A 16,551-nucleotide genomic window follows, 5' to 3' on the forward strand; every position below is an offset into this window, starting at 1 on the left:
CGGGAACGTCATTTCATTTGGACCAATGGCGCACGCCGCCCCATCTTCCCGGGAACGGCCGACCCGGGTCTGGGCTCAGCCGGCCGTGTGGATTCGGCCCCGGGCAACGCCGCGAGAAGCCCCGCCACCCGCCCCCCCCACAGAGACCCTCGAGAGAGGGAGCGCAGGGCCTCCGCCTCAGCCGCGCCCAAGATGGCGCGCCCGGAAGCGCCCGCCCCGCGCTTCCGGTGGGCCTGGCCGGGAGCCCCGCCCGCTCCCCGCTGGGCTGAGGCAGTGGCGGCGGCGGCGGAGCCGAGCCCAGCGCATCCCGCCATGGGGAACTGCCACACGGTGGGGCCCAACGAGGCGCTCGTCGTCTCAGGTAGGCCGCCCTCGGGCAGGGGGCGCGTGCGGAAGGGACGCGGCGTCGGGTGGGGGGGAGGGGGAGGAGACGCGCGTCACGTCTGAATCCGGCGCAGCTGCCTTCGCGGGTTCTTCGGGACGCGCCTTGTCCCCGGCTGGGTTGGGACCCGCCGCTCCCACCCCCCCTCGGGATTTGCAAGCAGGAGACCCCCCCTCCCCTCCCCAGGGCGATTTGGAGACGTCGGGGGTCCCGGGGGCCCTTTTGCTCCTCCCTGCCCCCCCACCAGCCCCCCCGGGTCCTTAGGGGAGGGGGGTTTTATCCCTCTTTGAGGAGGGGAGGGGGACCTTGCGCCCCATTTTGGGGGTGAGGAGGGGGATCCTATCCCTCTTTGAGGAGGGGAGGGGGACCTTGCGCCCCATTTTGGGGGTGAGGAGGGGGATCCTATCCCTCTTTGAGGAGGGGAGGGGGACTTTGCGCCCCATTTTGGGGGTGAGGAGGGGGATCCTATCCCTCTGAGGAGGGGAGGGGGACCTTGCGCCCCATTTTGGGGGTGAGGAGGGGATCCTATCCCTCTTTGAGGAGGGGAGGGGGACTTTGCGCCCCATTTTGGGGGTGAGGAGGGGGATCCTATCCCTCTTTGAGGAGGGGAGGGGGACCTTGCGCCCCATTTTGGGGGTGAGGAGGGGGATCCTATCCCTCTTTGAGGAGGGGAGGGGGACTTTGCGCCCCATTTTGGGGGTGAGGAGGGGATCCTATCCCTCTTTGAGGAGGGGAGGGGGACTTTGCGCCCCATTTTGGGGGTGAGGAGGGGGATCCTATCCCTCTTTGAGGAGGGGAGGGGGACTTTGCGCCCCATTTTGGGGGTGAGGAGGGGGATCCTATCCCTCTTTGAGGAGGGGAGGGGGACCTTGCGCCCCATTTTGGGGGTGAGGAGGGGGATCCTATCCCTCTTTGAGGAGGGGAGGGGGACTTTGCGCCCCATTTTGGGGGTGAGGAGGGGATCCTATCCCTCTTTGAGGAGGGGAGGGGGACTTTGCGCCCCATTTTGGGGGTGAGGAGGGGGATCCTATCCCTCTTTGAGGAGGGGAGGGGGACTTTGCGCCCCATTTTGGGGGGTGAGGAGGGGGATCCTATCCCTCTTTGAGGAGGGGAGGGGGACCTTCCACTTTTGGGGTGGGGGGGTCACCCTGAGCCTTTCAGGCTCCCCTTTTCTCCTCCGAAGTCTCCCCCACCCGCCACAGGGGGCCTCTGGGGGGGTCTCAGCTGGTCGTCTTGCAGAAGTGGGGGGCACTCCTTTGGGGGTGCATCCTTCCCGGGATGCCCTTGGGGAAGGGTCGGGCAGGCAGGGACCCCCGCAGCTCTGCAGATCCCCACCCGGCCGCTTCACACCTGCGGAATCGAAAAAAGACCCTCGACTGGGGGGGGTCCCAAGGCGGAGGGGGCAGGAAGGCTCCGCATAGGGCAGCGTTTCCCAACCTTAGGAACTTGAAGATGCGTGGACTTCAACTCCCAGAATTCCCCAGCCAGCTATGCTGGCTGGGGAATTCTGGGAGTTGAAGTCCACGCATCTTCAAGTTCCTAAGGTTGGGAAACGCTGGCATAGGGGGTGAATGCCCCCCCCCAACCGTAGGCAACCTCGGACCCCATCAGAGCCATCCGGCCCGCTTGAGAGAGTGCAATAACTCAAAAGGGCGAGGGTGCTCCTGACCGTGCGCAGAGGGCTCTCTCCTTGCCAGGTGGGGGTGTCTTTGCAGGGAGTAAGATGGGCAGCCCCACAAAACAGACCCCAGGGCCACATATACATATATTTGCCGTTTAATGCATGTTTTTTTCCCCTTTCCTTTTTAATGTTTGGGCTATCTTTGTTATGTTTTTGTTAATATATATATACATTTATTTGGAGTTGTTATTTTTACCTTGATTCTCTTGAGTAAAACCAAAAAGATCATTCGAAAAAGGGGGGGGGGAAGAAAACAGTCCCCCCCCTCAGGGCGACCTACTATAGAGGAAGCACTTTCCCCTCTGAAAAGCAGATCATCTTTGTGTGTTTGTGTGCATGGAGTAAGATACGTGCGGCTGATAAGGAAGTGGGGATCCGCTGCTGGTGCCACACCCTGGGTTTCGTTTTTTGTTTTCCTGCCATAAGCAGAGCCGCTGGGCTTGGAAATAAGGTGATTTATCTTAATGAATGCATTCATCAGAGTTGCGTTTGATTCCCCCCCCCCCCCCATCTTTTTGGAGACGGCAGCGTTGCTGAGCAGAGCGGTTGCTTCCGGTGAGGACCCCAAATTCGTGGGGTTTTTTTTTTGTATCTTGGGAAGGGACCTGAGGCTTCATGACCCGTCCCCTTTCTGAAGCTGGTCTTGGGATGACAGACGGTCCTCGACTTACAACCGAGCCCAAAATTTCTGTCGCTAAGTAAAACGTTGTAATGTGGGTGAAAAGGGTCCTTCTCTGAGCTTGTGGGTATTCGCCACTACGGCGTATTTTAATGTGTATTAAAAATGGGGGGAAACCCACAAAGCTCCCCTCGGATGAGTTTTCCCAATACAGGAAGTCCTTGTCTTATAACCGCAAACGGACCCCAAAATTTCTGTCGCTAAGTGAGACATTTGTTGTGTGAGTTTTGCCCCTATTTTTACAACCTAAGTTGTTAAGCGAATCAGTGCAGTTGTTAAAATTGGTGACACGGTCATTAAGTGAATCCAGCTTCCCCCCCCCCCCCCGTTAACTTTGCGTGTCAGAAGGTCACAAAAGGGGATCACGTCTCACACACACACACACACACACACACACACACACACCAGGACAGTGCAGCCGTCGTAAACTCAAGCCAGTTGCCAAACGTCCGGATTTTGATCGTGTGACCAGAAGGACACGGCAACAGTCGTAAGTGTGAAAATCGGCCGTAAGTCACTTTTCTCCGTGCCGTTGAATGAACTTTGAATGGCCGCTAAATGGACTATTGTAAGTTGGGGATTCCCTGTATAAGTGCCAGGCTTGATGCCTCTGGAGGGAAGGGAGGCTGCCACACTGGGCCCATCTCGGATAAAGAACCTCCGAAGCGCTCTTTCCTGGGTGGTGGGTCTCTCTGCCTTGGCAGGGTTGGACAGATGACCTTTGAGGTCCCTTCCAGCTCTGCGAGTTAAGCTGCTGGTCCACTTAGCCCGAAGCCATGGCAACGAGGCGGTGGGTATTTCACAGCTCTGCAAGAGGGGTTTTTTTTAAACATTTTGAGGTGCCTGAGTCAAAAAAAATAACGGTAGTCCTTGACTTATGACAATTGCGACAGAAGGCAAGGCAGTTAAGTGAATTGTGCCTAATTTTATGACCATGGTTTTTAAGTAAATCACACCATCATTAAGTGAATCCAGCTCCCCCCCTCCTTGGCTTGACTTGGCTGAGAAGTCCAATTATCCTGGAGTGCCACAGCTGTTCCTGCACAAACCTATATGTTAATTATTGGCTACCGCAATTGAACAATTAAATGCAACCCAGTGGAGCATTTACACACAGTACAGCTGTTGAATTCAACTTCCAATGCGTCTGGTCTCACCTGCGGGCTGCTTGCATTGCAAATCTGGTTTTAATTCATTTAACACACCTGAGGACAGGTTAACCCATAACGAATGGAAGCTCATCAAACAGAAATCCAATCTAGAATTAAGGAGGAATTTCCTGATAGGGAGAACAATTGACCCATGGAACAACCTGCCACCAGAAGTTGTGAATGCTCCATCGCTGGAGATTTTAAAGAAGAGAGTGGACGTTTGTCCAGAATGTATAGAGTACCGTATTTTCCGGCGTATAAGACGACTGGGCGTATAAGACGACCCCCCAACGTTTGAGAAGATTTTCATGGGTTTAAAAAGTCGTCTTATACGCCGGAAAATACGGTAAGAGTATCCAACCTTGGCAACTTTAAGACCTGAGGAAATAAATAATAATAATAATAATAATAATATAATAATAATAATAATAATAATAATAATAATAATAATAATAATAATAAAAGTAAAAATAAAAAATAATAATAATATGCTGTGGGACTTTCAAATACAGATAGATCGCCATTTGGAACACAAAACACCAGATATCTCAGTCGTAGATAACCGAAGCGTATAGCTGATATCGCTGTATCAGGAGATGCCAGAGTCGAAAAAGAACTGGAAAAAATTACGAAATACCGCGACCTGGCCATCGAAACTGCGCAATTAAGGATGAAACATGTAACAGTCCATTGTCATCGGGGCACTGGGAACTAGGTCCAAAAGCTTTGCAAAATACATCAAGAAACTGCAGCTTCCTGCAATAACACCAGCAATGCTACAAAAAACTGTGCTACTCGGAACATCTTACATTTTAAGGAGGTACCTGGTTGATACCAAGGATGCCGGCAGCAACCCGTGTCAATCATTAGTGCCAGTCAATTTGAGTGTTCAGTTGACTTGGGGTTCATGTTTAATGAATAAAATTTTTATAATAAAGTTGGGAGGGACCTTGGAGGTCATCCAGTCCAACCCCCTGCTCGGGCAGGAAGCCCTATACCATTTCAGACAAATGGCTGTCCAGTCTCTTCTTAAAGACTTCCAGTGTTGGAGCATTCACTTTCCCAAGGGCAGTCCCTTTGGATTCGCTTAATGACTGAAATTCACTTAAGGACTGCAGGGATTCGCTTAACAACTGTGCCAAAAACAGTTGTAAAATCAGGTGTGGCTCCCGGAGCAACTGCCTTGTTTAGCAACCACCTGCACATCTGTGATGCGCTGACCGGCGCTAGAATTGGAGACTGTTCTTGTGGTCATGCAAGGCTGCCCTTCCCGTGGCTACTGGTAGCCCTTGACTCACAAAAAGTTCATTTAGTGACTTATTGAATGTTACAGCGGCACTGAAAAAAGTGACTTATGACCGTTTTTCACAAGACTATGGCGGCAGCCCTATGGCCAGGTGATTAAAATTCAGGCGCTTGGCCAGCGACTCGTCTTTATGACAGCTGCATTGTCCCTGGGTCACGTCATCCCCTTCTGACGAGGGGAGCCAGATTCACTTAACGACCGTGTTAACTAACTCCAGTGATCCACTTAACTTGCTGCGAGGAAGGTCGTAGAATGGAGCAAAGCTCACTTAGCAAATGTCTCACTTAGCAACATATATATATATTGCTCCATTGTGGTCGTACGTCGAGGACTACTTATACAAAGCTGCCCTTTTGAGGTTATTCTATGTCCAAAAACTTTCAGGGGGGGTGGTGGTGAGGAGGAGGAGGAGGAAAAAGGTAGAAGAAAAGAGGATGAAGAAGAAAGAGAGAGAGAAAGAAAGAAAGAGAAAGAAAAAGAAAGAGTTGGACCTTGGAGGTCTTCTACTCCAACCCCCTACTCAAGCTGGAGACCATTTCACACAAACGGTTGTCCAATCTCTTCTTAAAAACTTCCAACCACGGAGCACCCACAACTTTCTGGAAGCAAGGAGTTCCACTGGCTAACTGTTCTAATTGTCAGGAACTTTCTCCTACTCATCGTTAAACTGGAATCATAGAGCGGCTTCTTCACGGTTTAAATACTCTAAATATTCTTCAAGGAAGTTCACGCAGCCAAATTACCGTTTGGAATTTCTCAGTGGGTGTGGTGACCACGCGACGCCCTCCGGGGAACTGGTCTGCCCAAACCTCTTCCTGCTTTCACTTCTTGTTTTACTGTTGTTCTCCTGAAAAGATTTGCGCAGAGGCGCAGCTTGTGGAGCACAGCCCTGGGAAGCCCCCCCACTCAGCCCCAAATACCTACTGCTAAGCGGGACGGTCGTTAAGCGGTTTTGCCCCATGTTGCGACCTTTCTTGCCACCGTTGTCAAGTGGGTCGCACAGCCTTTGAACTCTGGTGCTGGAGAAGACTCCTGCGAGTCCCTTGGACTGCAAGGCGATCCAACCGGTCGGTCCTAGAGGAGATCCACCCTGACTGTTCTTTAGAAGGCCAGATCCTGAAGCTAAAACTCAAATCCTTTGGCCACCTAATGAGGAGGAAGGACTCACTGGAGAAGAGCCTAATGCTGGGAAAGATTGAGGGCAATAGAAGAAGGGGACGACAGAGAATGAGGTGGCTGGATGGAGTCACTGAATCAGGAGGCCTGAGCTTAAATGGACTCCAGAAGATGGTAGAGGACAGGAAGGCCTGGAGGAACGTGGTCCGTAGGCTCGCGATGGGTCGGAGACGACTTCGCAACTAACAACAACAGTTGCTAAGCAAACCCGGCTTCCACATTGACATTGCCAGTCGCTAAGGAGGACCCACCGGGACACTGCCGCCGTCATAAATAGGAGTCAGCTGCCAAGCGTCTGGATTTTCACCTTGTGATCACGGGGGAGGCTACAGTTTCGTGAAAAACGGTTAAGTCCCCTTTTTCAGAGCTGTTGTAACCTCGGACGGTCACTCAATGAACTGTTGTAAGTGGAGGACTAGCTGGAATGTCCCAAGAAAGAGTAACCAAAGAGAGAAGCAACCTAGAACTAAGGAGAAACTTCCTGATTGTTAGAACAATTAATCAGTGAAACTCCTTGCCTCCAGGAGCTGTGAATGCTCCAATACTGGAAGTTTTTAAAAAGAGAGCCATTTGTCTGAAATGGGATAGGGTTTCCTGCCTGAGCAGGGGGTTGGACTAGATGACCTCCAAGGTTCCTTCCAATTTTATTATTATTATTATTAAAGGTTGTGGGTGACTAGGGACCCACAGCTCTGGAAGGAGACTTCATGCGCAGAAGCGTGTGCGAGCATAATGAAAAGAAGGACCAGGGAGCACATGATAGCATCTTCCAGTATCTCAGGGGCTGCCCCAAAGAAGAGGGAGTCAAGCTCTTCTCCAAAGCCCCTGAAGGCAGGACAAGAAGCAACGGATGGAAACTCATCAAGGTGAGAAGCAACCTGGAACTAAGGAGAAACTTCCTGACAGTTAGAACAATTGACCAGTGGAACTCCTTGCCTCAGGAAGCGGTGGCTGCTCCAACATCAGATGTTTTTAAGAAGAGACTGGACAGCCATTTGTCTGGAATAGTATAGGGTTTCCTGCCTGAGCAGGGGGTTGGACTAGATGACCTCCAAGGTCCCTTCCAACTCTGTTCTGACAATCAAAGGCCTTAGCTTAAGACTGGCTTAGCTCATCAGCCTTAGAAAGGTGCATTTTGAGGAAACAAAGTACTAGGGGTGACATGATAGCAGCATTCCAATATTTGAGGGGCTGCCACAAAGAAGAGTGGGGGGGGTGGTCAACCTCTCCTCCAAAGCCCCTGAAGGCAGGAGAAGAAGCAACAGGAGGAAACTAATCAAAGAGAGAAGCAACCTGGAATTAAGGAGAAAGCTCCCGAGGACAATTAAACCAGGGGAACAGCTTGCCACCAGAAGTTGTGGTGCTCCCATCACTGGAGGTTTTAAGAAGAGACTGGACAGACACTTGTCTGAAACGGTGTAGGGCTTCCTGCCTGAGCAGAGGGCTGGACTAGAAGACCTCCAAGGTCCCTTCCAGCTCCTATTCTATTCCATTCCATTCCTATTGTCATCTTCCATTCTCTTGCTGTTGAATTTCTATCTTTGCTGAAGGCTTCTTCTGCGGGCTGTTGGGAAGAGCCCAGAGCTAGCAACACACATTCACACCCGCCCACAAGTGCAGGTAGTCCTTGACGGATGACCACAATGGGGCCCAACATTTCTCTTGCTAAGTGAGGCCTTTGATAAGCGAGGATTCCACATTTTGCTGTCTTCCTTGCCGCAATTGTTAGGCGAGTCATAAGTTGCAGCGTCATAAGTTGCAGCGTCCTGGGGTCACGGGACCCCCTTTTGCGACCTTCTGACAAGCAAAGTCAATGCGGGAAGCCGGATTAACGACCGTGTTGCTAACTCAACAACTGCAACGATTCGGTTAACAGCTGCGGCAAGGAAAGTCGTAACATGGGGACTGAAATTCACTCAACAGATGTCTCACTTAGCAGCAGAAATTTTGGGCTCGACTGTGGTTGTAAGCCGAGGACCTCTCGCATACGCCCATTGCCGAGCATCCCAATTTTGACCATGGGGATGCTTGCGGCGGTCCTAGGTGTGAGGAATGGCTGGCTGAGGAATTCTGGGAGTTGAAGTCCCCCAAGTTCGTTCTGGATCCCTAAAGCCTCCCCCCTGCCGGGTCCCCTTAAAATTTTATATAAAAATCTTAATAAAAATCCCCTCAGCCTCTTCTTCGCTCTGTAGCGAAGGTTGTCGAGAGTGTTGTGGCGCGTCAGCTTCCGCAATTCCTGGATGAAGCGGACCATCTGGACCCGTACCAGTCCAGTTTCAGACCCGGTTACAGCACGGAAACGGCATTGGTCGCACTGGTAGATGATCTCTGGCGGGCCCGGGACAGGGGCTGTTCCTCTGTCCTGGTCCTACTTGACCTCTCAGCGGCTTTTGATACCATCGACCATGGTATCCTGCTGCGACGGCTCGAGGGGTTGGGAGTGGGAGGCAACGTTTTACGGTGGTTCTCCTCCTACCTCTCGGGCCGTTCGCAGTTTGTATTGGCGGGGGGGCAGAGATCTACCCCGAGGCCCCTCACTTGTGGGGTGCCTCAGGGGTCGGTTCTCTCCCCCCTCCTGTTCGACATCTATATGAAGCCGCTGGGTCAGATCATCCGTGGCTTTGGGGTGAGGTATCACCAATATGTGGATGATACCCAGTTGTTCATCTCCACCCCGAGCCAACCCAGTGATGCCCTTGACGTGACGTCCCGGTGCCTGGAGGCAGTGCAGATCTGGATGGGGAGGAACGGGCTCAGGCTGAACCCCTCCAAGACCGAGGGGCTGTGGATACCGGCATCTCGTACTGTCCAACAGGTTCCATCTCTTCTGATGGGGGGGGAGCTATTGCCCCCCTCAGAAAGGGCCCACAACTTGGGTGTCCTCCTGGATTCACGGCTTAATTTGGAAGATCATCTAATGGCCATGACCAGGGGGGCCTTCTCACAAGTTTGCCTAGTGCGCCAGTTGCGCCCCTTTTTGGACCGAGATGCCCTATGCACGGTCACCCACGCCCTCGTCACCTCTCGCCTGGATTACTGCAATGCTCTCTACATGGGGCTGCCCTTGAAGTGCGCCCGGAGGCTTCAACTGGTGCAAAATGCGGCTGCGTGGGTGCTTACGGGAGTATCTTGATACTCCCATGTTACAGCACTGCTGCGCGAGCTGCACTGGCTTCCGGTTGCCCTCTGAGTGCGATTCAAGGTGCTGGTAATTCCCTTTAAAGCCCTACATGGCTTAGGCCCAGGGTACTTGCAAGACCACCTGCTGCCATTGTCAACCTCCCTTCGCCCGGTTCGCTCCCACCTCAGGGTTCCCTCGGCCAGGCAATGCTGGCTGGCGACCCCCAGGGGGAAAGCCTTCTCTGTGGGCGCGCCGACCCTCTGGAATGAGTTGCCTCCAGAGCTGCGGACGGCCCCTGACCTTCGGTCCTTCCGCCGTGACCTGAAGACCTGGTTGTTCCAACAAGCGGGCCTGGACCGATCCTGTTTTTTAAATTTGGTTTTTTATTGGTTTAAATCGTTCTTATTTCTTATATTGTTTAATCCTCTTTTAATTTTCGTGTTTGTATCTTTTAACTTTTTTATTGTTGTGAGCCGCCCTGAGTCCTCAGGGAGAAGGGCGGCATATAGATTTAATAAAGCTAAACCTAAGACTCCCCTGAGCTAAGGGATGTTTTGTTTTTTTTTAACTCCGCGCCTTGTTGCCAAAACACAGGTTGTGTAACCCTCCCTCGGTGGGGACCTCAACTTAGGCGGCTATCGTTTCTGGAATGTGTGGACGCTTTGCCAAGGCTGAGCAAACGGGAGAGCGCTGCTGGGCGGCCTCCGAGCTGGCTTGGCTCCGTTTCCTGTTGTAGTGTTTCCCAGCCTCATTCTTCGCAGACAGTGTAGTTACTGCAGCTTTTGAAAGTAAGCCTGCTTCCTTTAAGGACGGTCTGACGGCAGCCAGACCCGCGGCCGTTAGAAAAGGACTGGGAAGAAAAGGGCCGGTTGCTTTGCCCTTGGGGGAGGCATGGACCGGCTGTTTCCACCACTACCACCCAGATCTTTAGCTTCTGAAGCAGAGAGCTGGACAGGGGTCTCCAAATGTGGCCACTTTAAGGCTTGCGGACTTCAACTCCCAGAATCCCCCAGCCAGCATAGCAAAAGGGAGGGGTGTCACATGACTCCGGGACACTGCAATGGTCATAAATGTGAGCCAGTTGCCAAGCGCCCGAATTTGGATCAGGCCACCAAGGGGATGCAGAATAACAGAGCTGGAAGGGACCTTAGAGGTCATCTAGTGCAACCTGTTGGCCGCGGTTTGGTCACGTCAGGCTGGTAGTGGATGGAAGCGGTTTTGCTGTAGTGGGATACAGGATTGTGGCTGACTTTCAGCTCACAGACAGCTTTGTTGTACCGGGTGAATTAATCAGAATAAAGCTGGAAGGGACCTCAGAGGTCTTCCAATCCAACCCCTTCCTCAAGCAAGGGACCCCAGGCCATTTCAGGCAAGTGGCTGTCCAATCTCTTCTCAAAAGCCTCCAGTGATGGAACACCCACAACGTCTGGTGGCCAGCTGTTCCACTGGTTCATTGTCCTCACTCTTAGGAAGTTTTTCCTTAATTCCAGGTTGCTTCTCTCCTTGGTTGGTTTCCATCCGCTGCTTCTTGCCCTGCCTTCGGGCGCTTTGGAAAATAAGTCGAGCCCCGTCTTCTTTGTGGCAGCCCCCCAAATACTGGAAGGCTGCTATCATGTCCCCCCCCCCGCCCCTTAGTCCTTCTTGTCTCTAGACTGACCGTTCCCAAATCCTGCAGCCGTTCTTCATTATATTTTAGTCTCCAGGCCTTTGATCATCTTAGTGAAAATTAGGACCGTTGCCAGAATGTGAGAAAGTGAGGAATAAAAAATAAATAAATCAGATTGATGCTAAACAAGCTTGCTTGCTCTTTTCTGCACTTTTTCCAAACTCTCAACATCTTTTTTGCGATACGGTGACCAAAATTGGCTGCAGTGTTCCGGGTGTGGCCTTACTAGGGTTTTACAAAGCGGTACTAATACTTTACATGATCTCGATTCTACGCCTCTGCTTATACAACCCGGGATTGTATGGAAAGAGGCCGCTGGGCGCTGGGTGACCTTGCAAGGTGGACCTGGGGTAGAGTTTTCAACCGTGGGAGATCGAAGATGGCTACGCTGGCTGGGGAATGCTGGGAGTTGAAGTCTACCCGTTTGCCAGCTGCCAAGATTGAGAAACATTCCTTCCCCCCCAGGCTTGTCTGCAAAGCTACGAGACAGATCAGTAAGGCAGCCATTCCTGCTGCACGGGAAGTGCGGGGTCGGCTTCTACGGAAGCCGCAGCCGAAATTCGGGTGCAGTTGCAAAGTTGCATCCCAGTACGGTGGTGAAACTGGACTGCTGGACAGGCCGGATTGGAGAAAAAGGTCGGAAGCATTCTAAGTTGATTTGCTAGGTATTGCAAGTCTTGAGGAAAGTTAACAGCAGGGGTCTTCCAACTTGATAAGGGCTTTTCAACCTTTTCACCCACTGTGCCACTTTTAGGATATGGCAACATCCGAGTACCACCAGTCGCCTAGCAAGGTGTCAAAAAAAAGAAAAAAGAAAAAACTACAGGTAGTCCTCGACTTACAACAGTTCGCTTAGTGACTGAAGTTACAATGACACTGAAAAAAGTGCCCCCCAAGCCACAGCCGAGCAAGACGCCTGCCTGCCCGCCCGGTGGCGCTCTTCCTCCTGTCCGAGGTTTTCATTGTTGTGAGCGTTTCTGTTGAGGATTGGCAGCGGGGGTGGGGTGGGGTGGTGCTTGGTTTTTATTCACATACACACATCCATCTGCTGGGTGGTTGCAGCAGGTTTTGGTCACTTCACATGACCCTGGGACACTGTGACCGTCATAAATATGAATCAGTTGCCAAGCATCTGAATGTAAATCACAAGACCCTGGAGATGCTGCAACATTTCAGCTGATCGGTGCTTCTTCTGGGCTCAGCAGAAGTCCCAGGATCGGTGCTGAGCTCCAGCTGGATCCTGGCGCTGATCCTGGCGCTTCCGCTGAGCCCCGACAGCCCTGCAGCTCCAGCCGTCTCTCGCTCAGGCTTCTGCGGTGCTGCCATTCCCCTCTCCCGCTACCACTTTTCTAGGATGGTCCCGTACCACCTGCCAGGTGCCAACATACCACAGGTGGTACCCGTACCACTGATTGAAAAGCCCTGCCTTTGATGACTTGTGGACTTCAACTCCCAGAATTCCTCAGCCAGCATGCCTGGCTAAAGAATTCGGGGAGTTGAAGTCCACAAGTCATCAAAGGGCCAAGTGAGAAGACCCCTGGTTAACAGGTAGTTTTTGATTTATTGAGCCTGAACTTTCCATCGTTGGGTGAGACAGTTGTTAAATGAGTTGCTCTTCATTTACGACTTTTTTGTGGGCCACAGTTGTTAATTACTCTAGTAGTTGTTAAGTGAATCCTGTGGTGGTTAAGCAAATCCCGCTTCCCCCATTGACTTTGCTCATCAGACGGTTGCGAAAGGGGAGCAACAGATGGAAACTGATCAAGGAGAGAAGCAACCTAGAACGAAGGAGGAATTTCCTGACAGAACAATTAACCCGTGGAACAACTTGCGGATACTCCATCACTGGACAAGTCGCTTGTCTGAAAGGGTCTAGGGCAGGGGTCCCCAACCTTTTGGGCACCAGGGACTGCTTCCGTGTTTTTCTGTGGACTGGAGGGCGTGTGGGTTTGTGTGCTGCCTGCATCTCATGGATGGGACGTTGTGCAGACCGGTTGCTGGCATGCTGCAGCCCGGTACCGGTCCATGGATCAGGGGTTGGGGACCCCTGGTCTAGGGTCTCCTGCTTGATCAGGGGGGTGGAATAGAAGACCTCCAAGGTCCCGTCCAGCTCTATTCTGTTCTATTTTGTTCTACTTTATTCTACATTCTATTTCCTATTCTATTCTGTTCTTCTATTTCCTGTTCTATTCCATCCCATAATTCTCTTCTATTCCATCCCATAATTCTATTCTATATTCTATTCCATCCCATAATTCTAATCTATATTCTCTTCTATTCCATCCCATAATTCTATTCTATTCTATTCTTTTCTATTTAATTTCTATTTAATTTCTATTCCATTCTCAGACTAAAGCAGGGTTATCTGGTTAAAATGTCCAGAGGATGGCAATAATGGACTTGAAGCTTAACTTCTTTTTTGATGGAGGGTCTTTTGTTTTGTTTTTTTAAAGCAGGTGACTTTCTGGTGTGGAGATCGAGACCAATAGATGTCCCAGGTCAGACCTGGGTGTTTTATACAGACCTCGGGCCACATCTGGCCCTTTGGCTCTTCCTATCCGGCCTGCACGGATCGCTTTTATCTTGAAAACAATTGTGTGTTTTTTTTTCCAATTTCTATACGTCCTCGACTAATGACAGTTCACTTAGTGACGGAAGTACCAATGGAAAAAAAGGGACTTGTGACCTTTTCTTCATCACTGCAGCATCCCCATGTGGTCACGTGATCAGAATTCAGACGCTGTGCCAACTGACTCATATTTACGACAGTCGCAGCATCAGAGAGCTGCATTGCAACACAAGGGACAGGAAGATGGCTGTGGAGCACCCTTTGCTTAGCCAAAGGCAGAATGAGCACCCTAAAGCTGGTGTGACATGGGGGATAATAATAATAATAATAATAATAATAATAATAATAATAATAATAATAATAATAATAATAATGTAAAATAAATAGTTGGAAGAGATCTTGGAGGTCATCTAGTCCAACCCCCTGCTCAGGCAGAAAACCCTATGCCATTACAGACAAATGGCTGTCCAGTGTCTTCTTAAAAACCTTCCAGTGTTGGAGCATTCACAGCTTCTGGAGGCCAGGAGTTCCACTGGTTAATTGTCCTCACTGTCAGGGAGTTTCTCCTTAATTCTAGGTTGCTTCTCGCCTTGATGAGTTTCCATCCTTCGCTTCTTGTCCTGCCTTCAGGTGCTTTGAAAAATAGCTTGACTCCCTCTTCTTTGGGGCAGCTCCTGAGATACTGGAACGCTGCTATCATGTCTCCCCTCGTCCTTCTGTTCGTTAAACTAGACCTACCCAAGGATGCTCTCGCCTCCGCCACAGGGGAGCTAAGAAGCCGAGCACTGGCACCGCCTGGCATGTCTGAGATTGTTGATGGAGCCCTTGGGGACCGCGTTTGTTTTGCACGAAGGTTGTGTGTTTGTGAGAAAGAGTGCTCCTCCTGTGGCATGTTGGGAATCCTCCAAGTCAGCTTCTGAAAGGGTGCCGTGCTCAGCACCCAGAATCCTCAGCCAGCATGCTTTAAGGGAGGTGGACTTCAATTCCACCTTGGGAAGAATTTGATCCTGTGACTCCGGAAGAGGTGGACAGGATCATGGCGAGGCTGAGTTCCACCACTTGTTTGTTGGACCCGTGCCCCTCCTGGCTGGTGTATGCAGCTCGGGAGGCGACACGAGGCTGGCTCCAGGTGGTAATAACTGCTTCTTTGAGGGAGGGTACCTTCCCTGCCGCCTTGAAGGAGGCGGTGGTGAGACCCCTCCTCAAGAAGCCTGCCCTGGACCCGGCTGTTTTAAACAACTATCGTCCGGTCTCCAACCTTCACTTTCTTGCGAAGGTTGTTGAGAGTGTGGTGGCGCATCAGCTCCCTTTGTTCCTGGAGGAAGCAGATTATCTGGACCCCTACCAATCGGGTTTCAGGCCCGGGTGCAGCACGGAGACGGTATTGGTCACGCTGGTGAATGATCTCTGGCGGGCTCGGGATGGGGGTTGCTCCTCTGTCCTAGTCCTATTAGATCTCTCAGCGGCTTTCAATACCATCGACCATGGTATCCTACTGCGGCGCCTCAGGGGGTTGGGAGTGGGGGGCACCATTTTACGGTGGTTCTCCTACCTCCTGGGTCGTTCGCAGTCGGTGTTGGCAGGGGGGCAGAGGTCGGCCTCGAGGCCTTTCGTTTGTGGAGTCCCTCAGGGGTCGGTCCTCTCGCCTCTCCTGTTCAACATCTATATGAAGCCGCTGGGTGAGATTATTCGTGGTTTTGGGGTGGGGTATCATCAGTACGCTGATGATACCCAGCTTTTTATTTCCACCCCAGATCAACCCAGTGATGCCCTCGCCGTGATGTCCGGTTGCCTGGACGCGGTGAGGGTCTGGATGGGGAGGAACAGGCTTCGTCTAAATCCCGACAAGACCGAGTGGCTGTGCATACCGGCATCTCGGGTTGTCCACTCTATTCCATCTTTAACGATGGGGGGTGAGGTGTTATCCCCCGTAGATAGGGCTCGCAACTTGGCTGTCCTCCTTGACTCACAGCTCAGTTTAGAAGATCACATAGGAGCTGTGACCAGGGGGGCTTTTGCCCAGGTTCGCCTGGTGCGCCAGTTGCGGCCCTATTTGGACCGAGATGCCCTACGCACAGTCACTCATGTGCTCGTGACCTCTCAGATAGACTTCTGCAATGCTCTCTACATGGGGCTGCCCTTGAATACCACTCGGAGGCTCCAGCTGGTGCAGAATGCGGCCGCGCGAGTTGTGATGGGGGTCTCCCGATACTCCCATGTAACACCTCTACTCCGTCGGTCAGGGAGTGCCGGCTGGCGGCCCCCAGGGGGAGAGCATTCTCTGTGGGCGCGCCTGCCCTCTGGAATCAGCTCCCTGTTGAGCTCCGGATGGCTCCCGACCTTCGCTCTTTTCGCCGTGACCTGAAGAGTTGGCTATTTGAACTTGCCGGCCTGGACTGAGGGATCGGGGTTTTAGATTTTAAATTCCAAATTTTAAGTTTTAGAACGTGTTTTATTGCTTGGGCTATTTGGTTTAATTTATTTTAATTTTTGTATATTATGTGCTGTATATTGTGTTTTAATTGCCCTGTACACCGCCGCCCCGAGTCCTTTGGGAGAGGGGCGGTCTATAAATCCAATAAAATAAATAAATAAATTCCCAGAATCCCCCATTGGCATGGCTTAAGATGGGTGGACTTCAACTCCCAGAATCCTCAACCAGCATGCTTTAAGGGAAGGTGGGCTTTCAACTCCCAGAATTCCCCAGTCAGCATGCTTGAAGAGGAGTGGACTTCAATTCCCAGGATTCCCATTCGGCATGAGTGGCTGGGGAATTTTGGGAGTTGAAGTTCACCCATCTAATTGGCCATGGTTGAGAAG

At 51.6% G+C, this 16,551-nt stretch overlaps 1 protein-coding gene across 5 annotated transcripts in view; it reads left to right on the forward strand.

Annotated features, from left to right (window-relative positions):
* Window positions 1-239: 239 nt before the first annotated feature.
* FLOT2 (flotillin 2) overlaps window positions 240-16,551 on the forward strand; it is a 41,006-nt gene continuing 24,694 nt past the window's right edge. For 3 of the 5 annotated variants that reach the window (XM_083379810.1, XM_083379816.1, XM_083379809.1), the window contains exon 1: window positions 246-361. In XM_083379810.1, coding sequence (XP_083235936.1) covers window positions 313-361 — 49 coding nt within the window. In that variant the 5' untranslated portion in view covers window positions 246-312. Of the gene's footprint in view, window positions 362-16,551 lie in introns of all 5 variants that reach the window. The other 2 variants (XM_083379814.1, XM_083379815.1) reach the window with 2 other exon arrangements.

Source organism: Vipera ursinii (assembly GCF_947247035.1).
Source record: "Vipera ursinii genome assembly, chromosome: 1".
NCBI lineage: Eukaryota > Metazoa > Chordata > Lepidosauria > Squamata > Viperidae > Vipera > Vipera ursinii.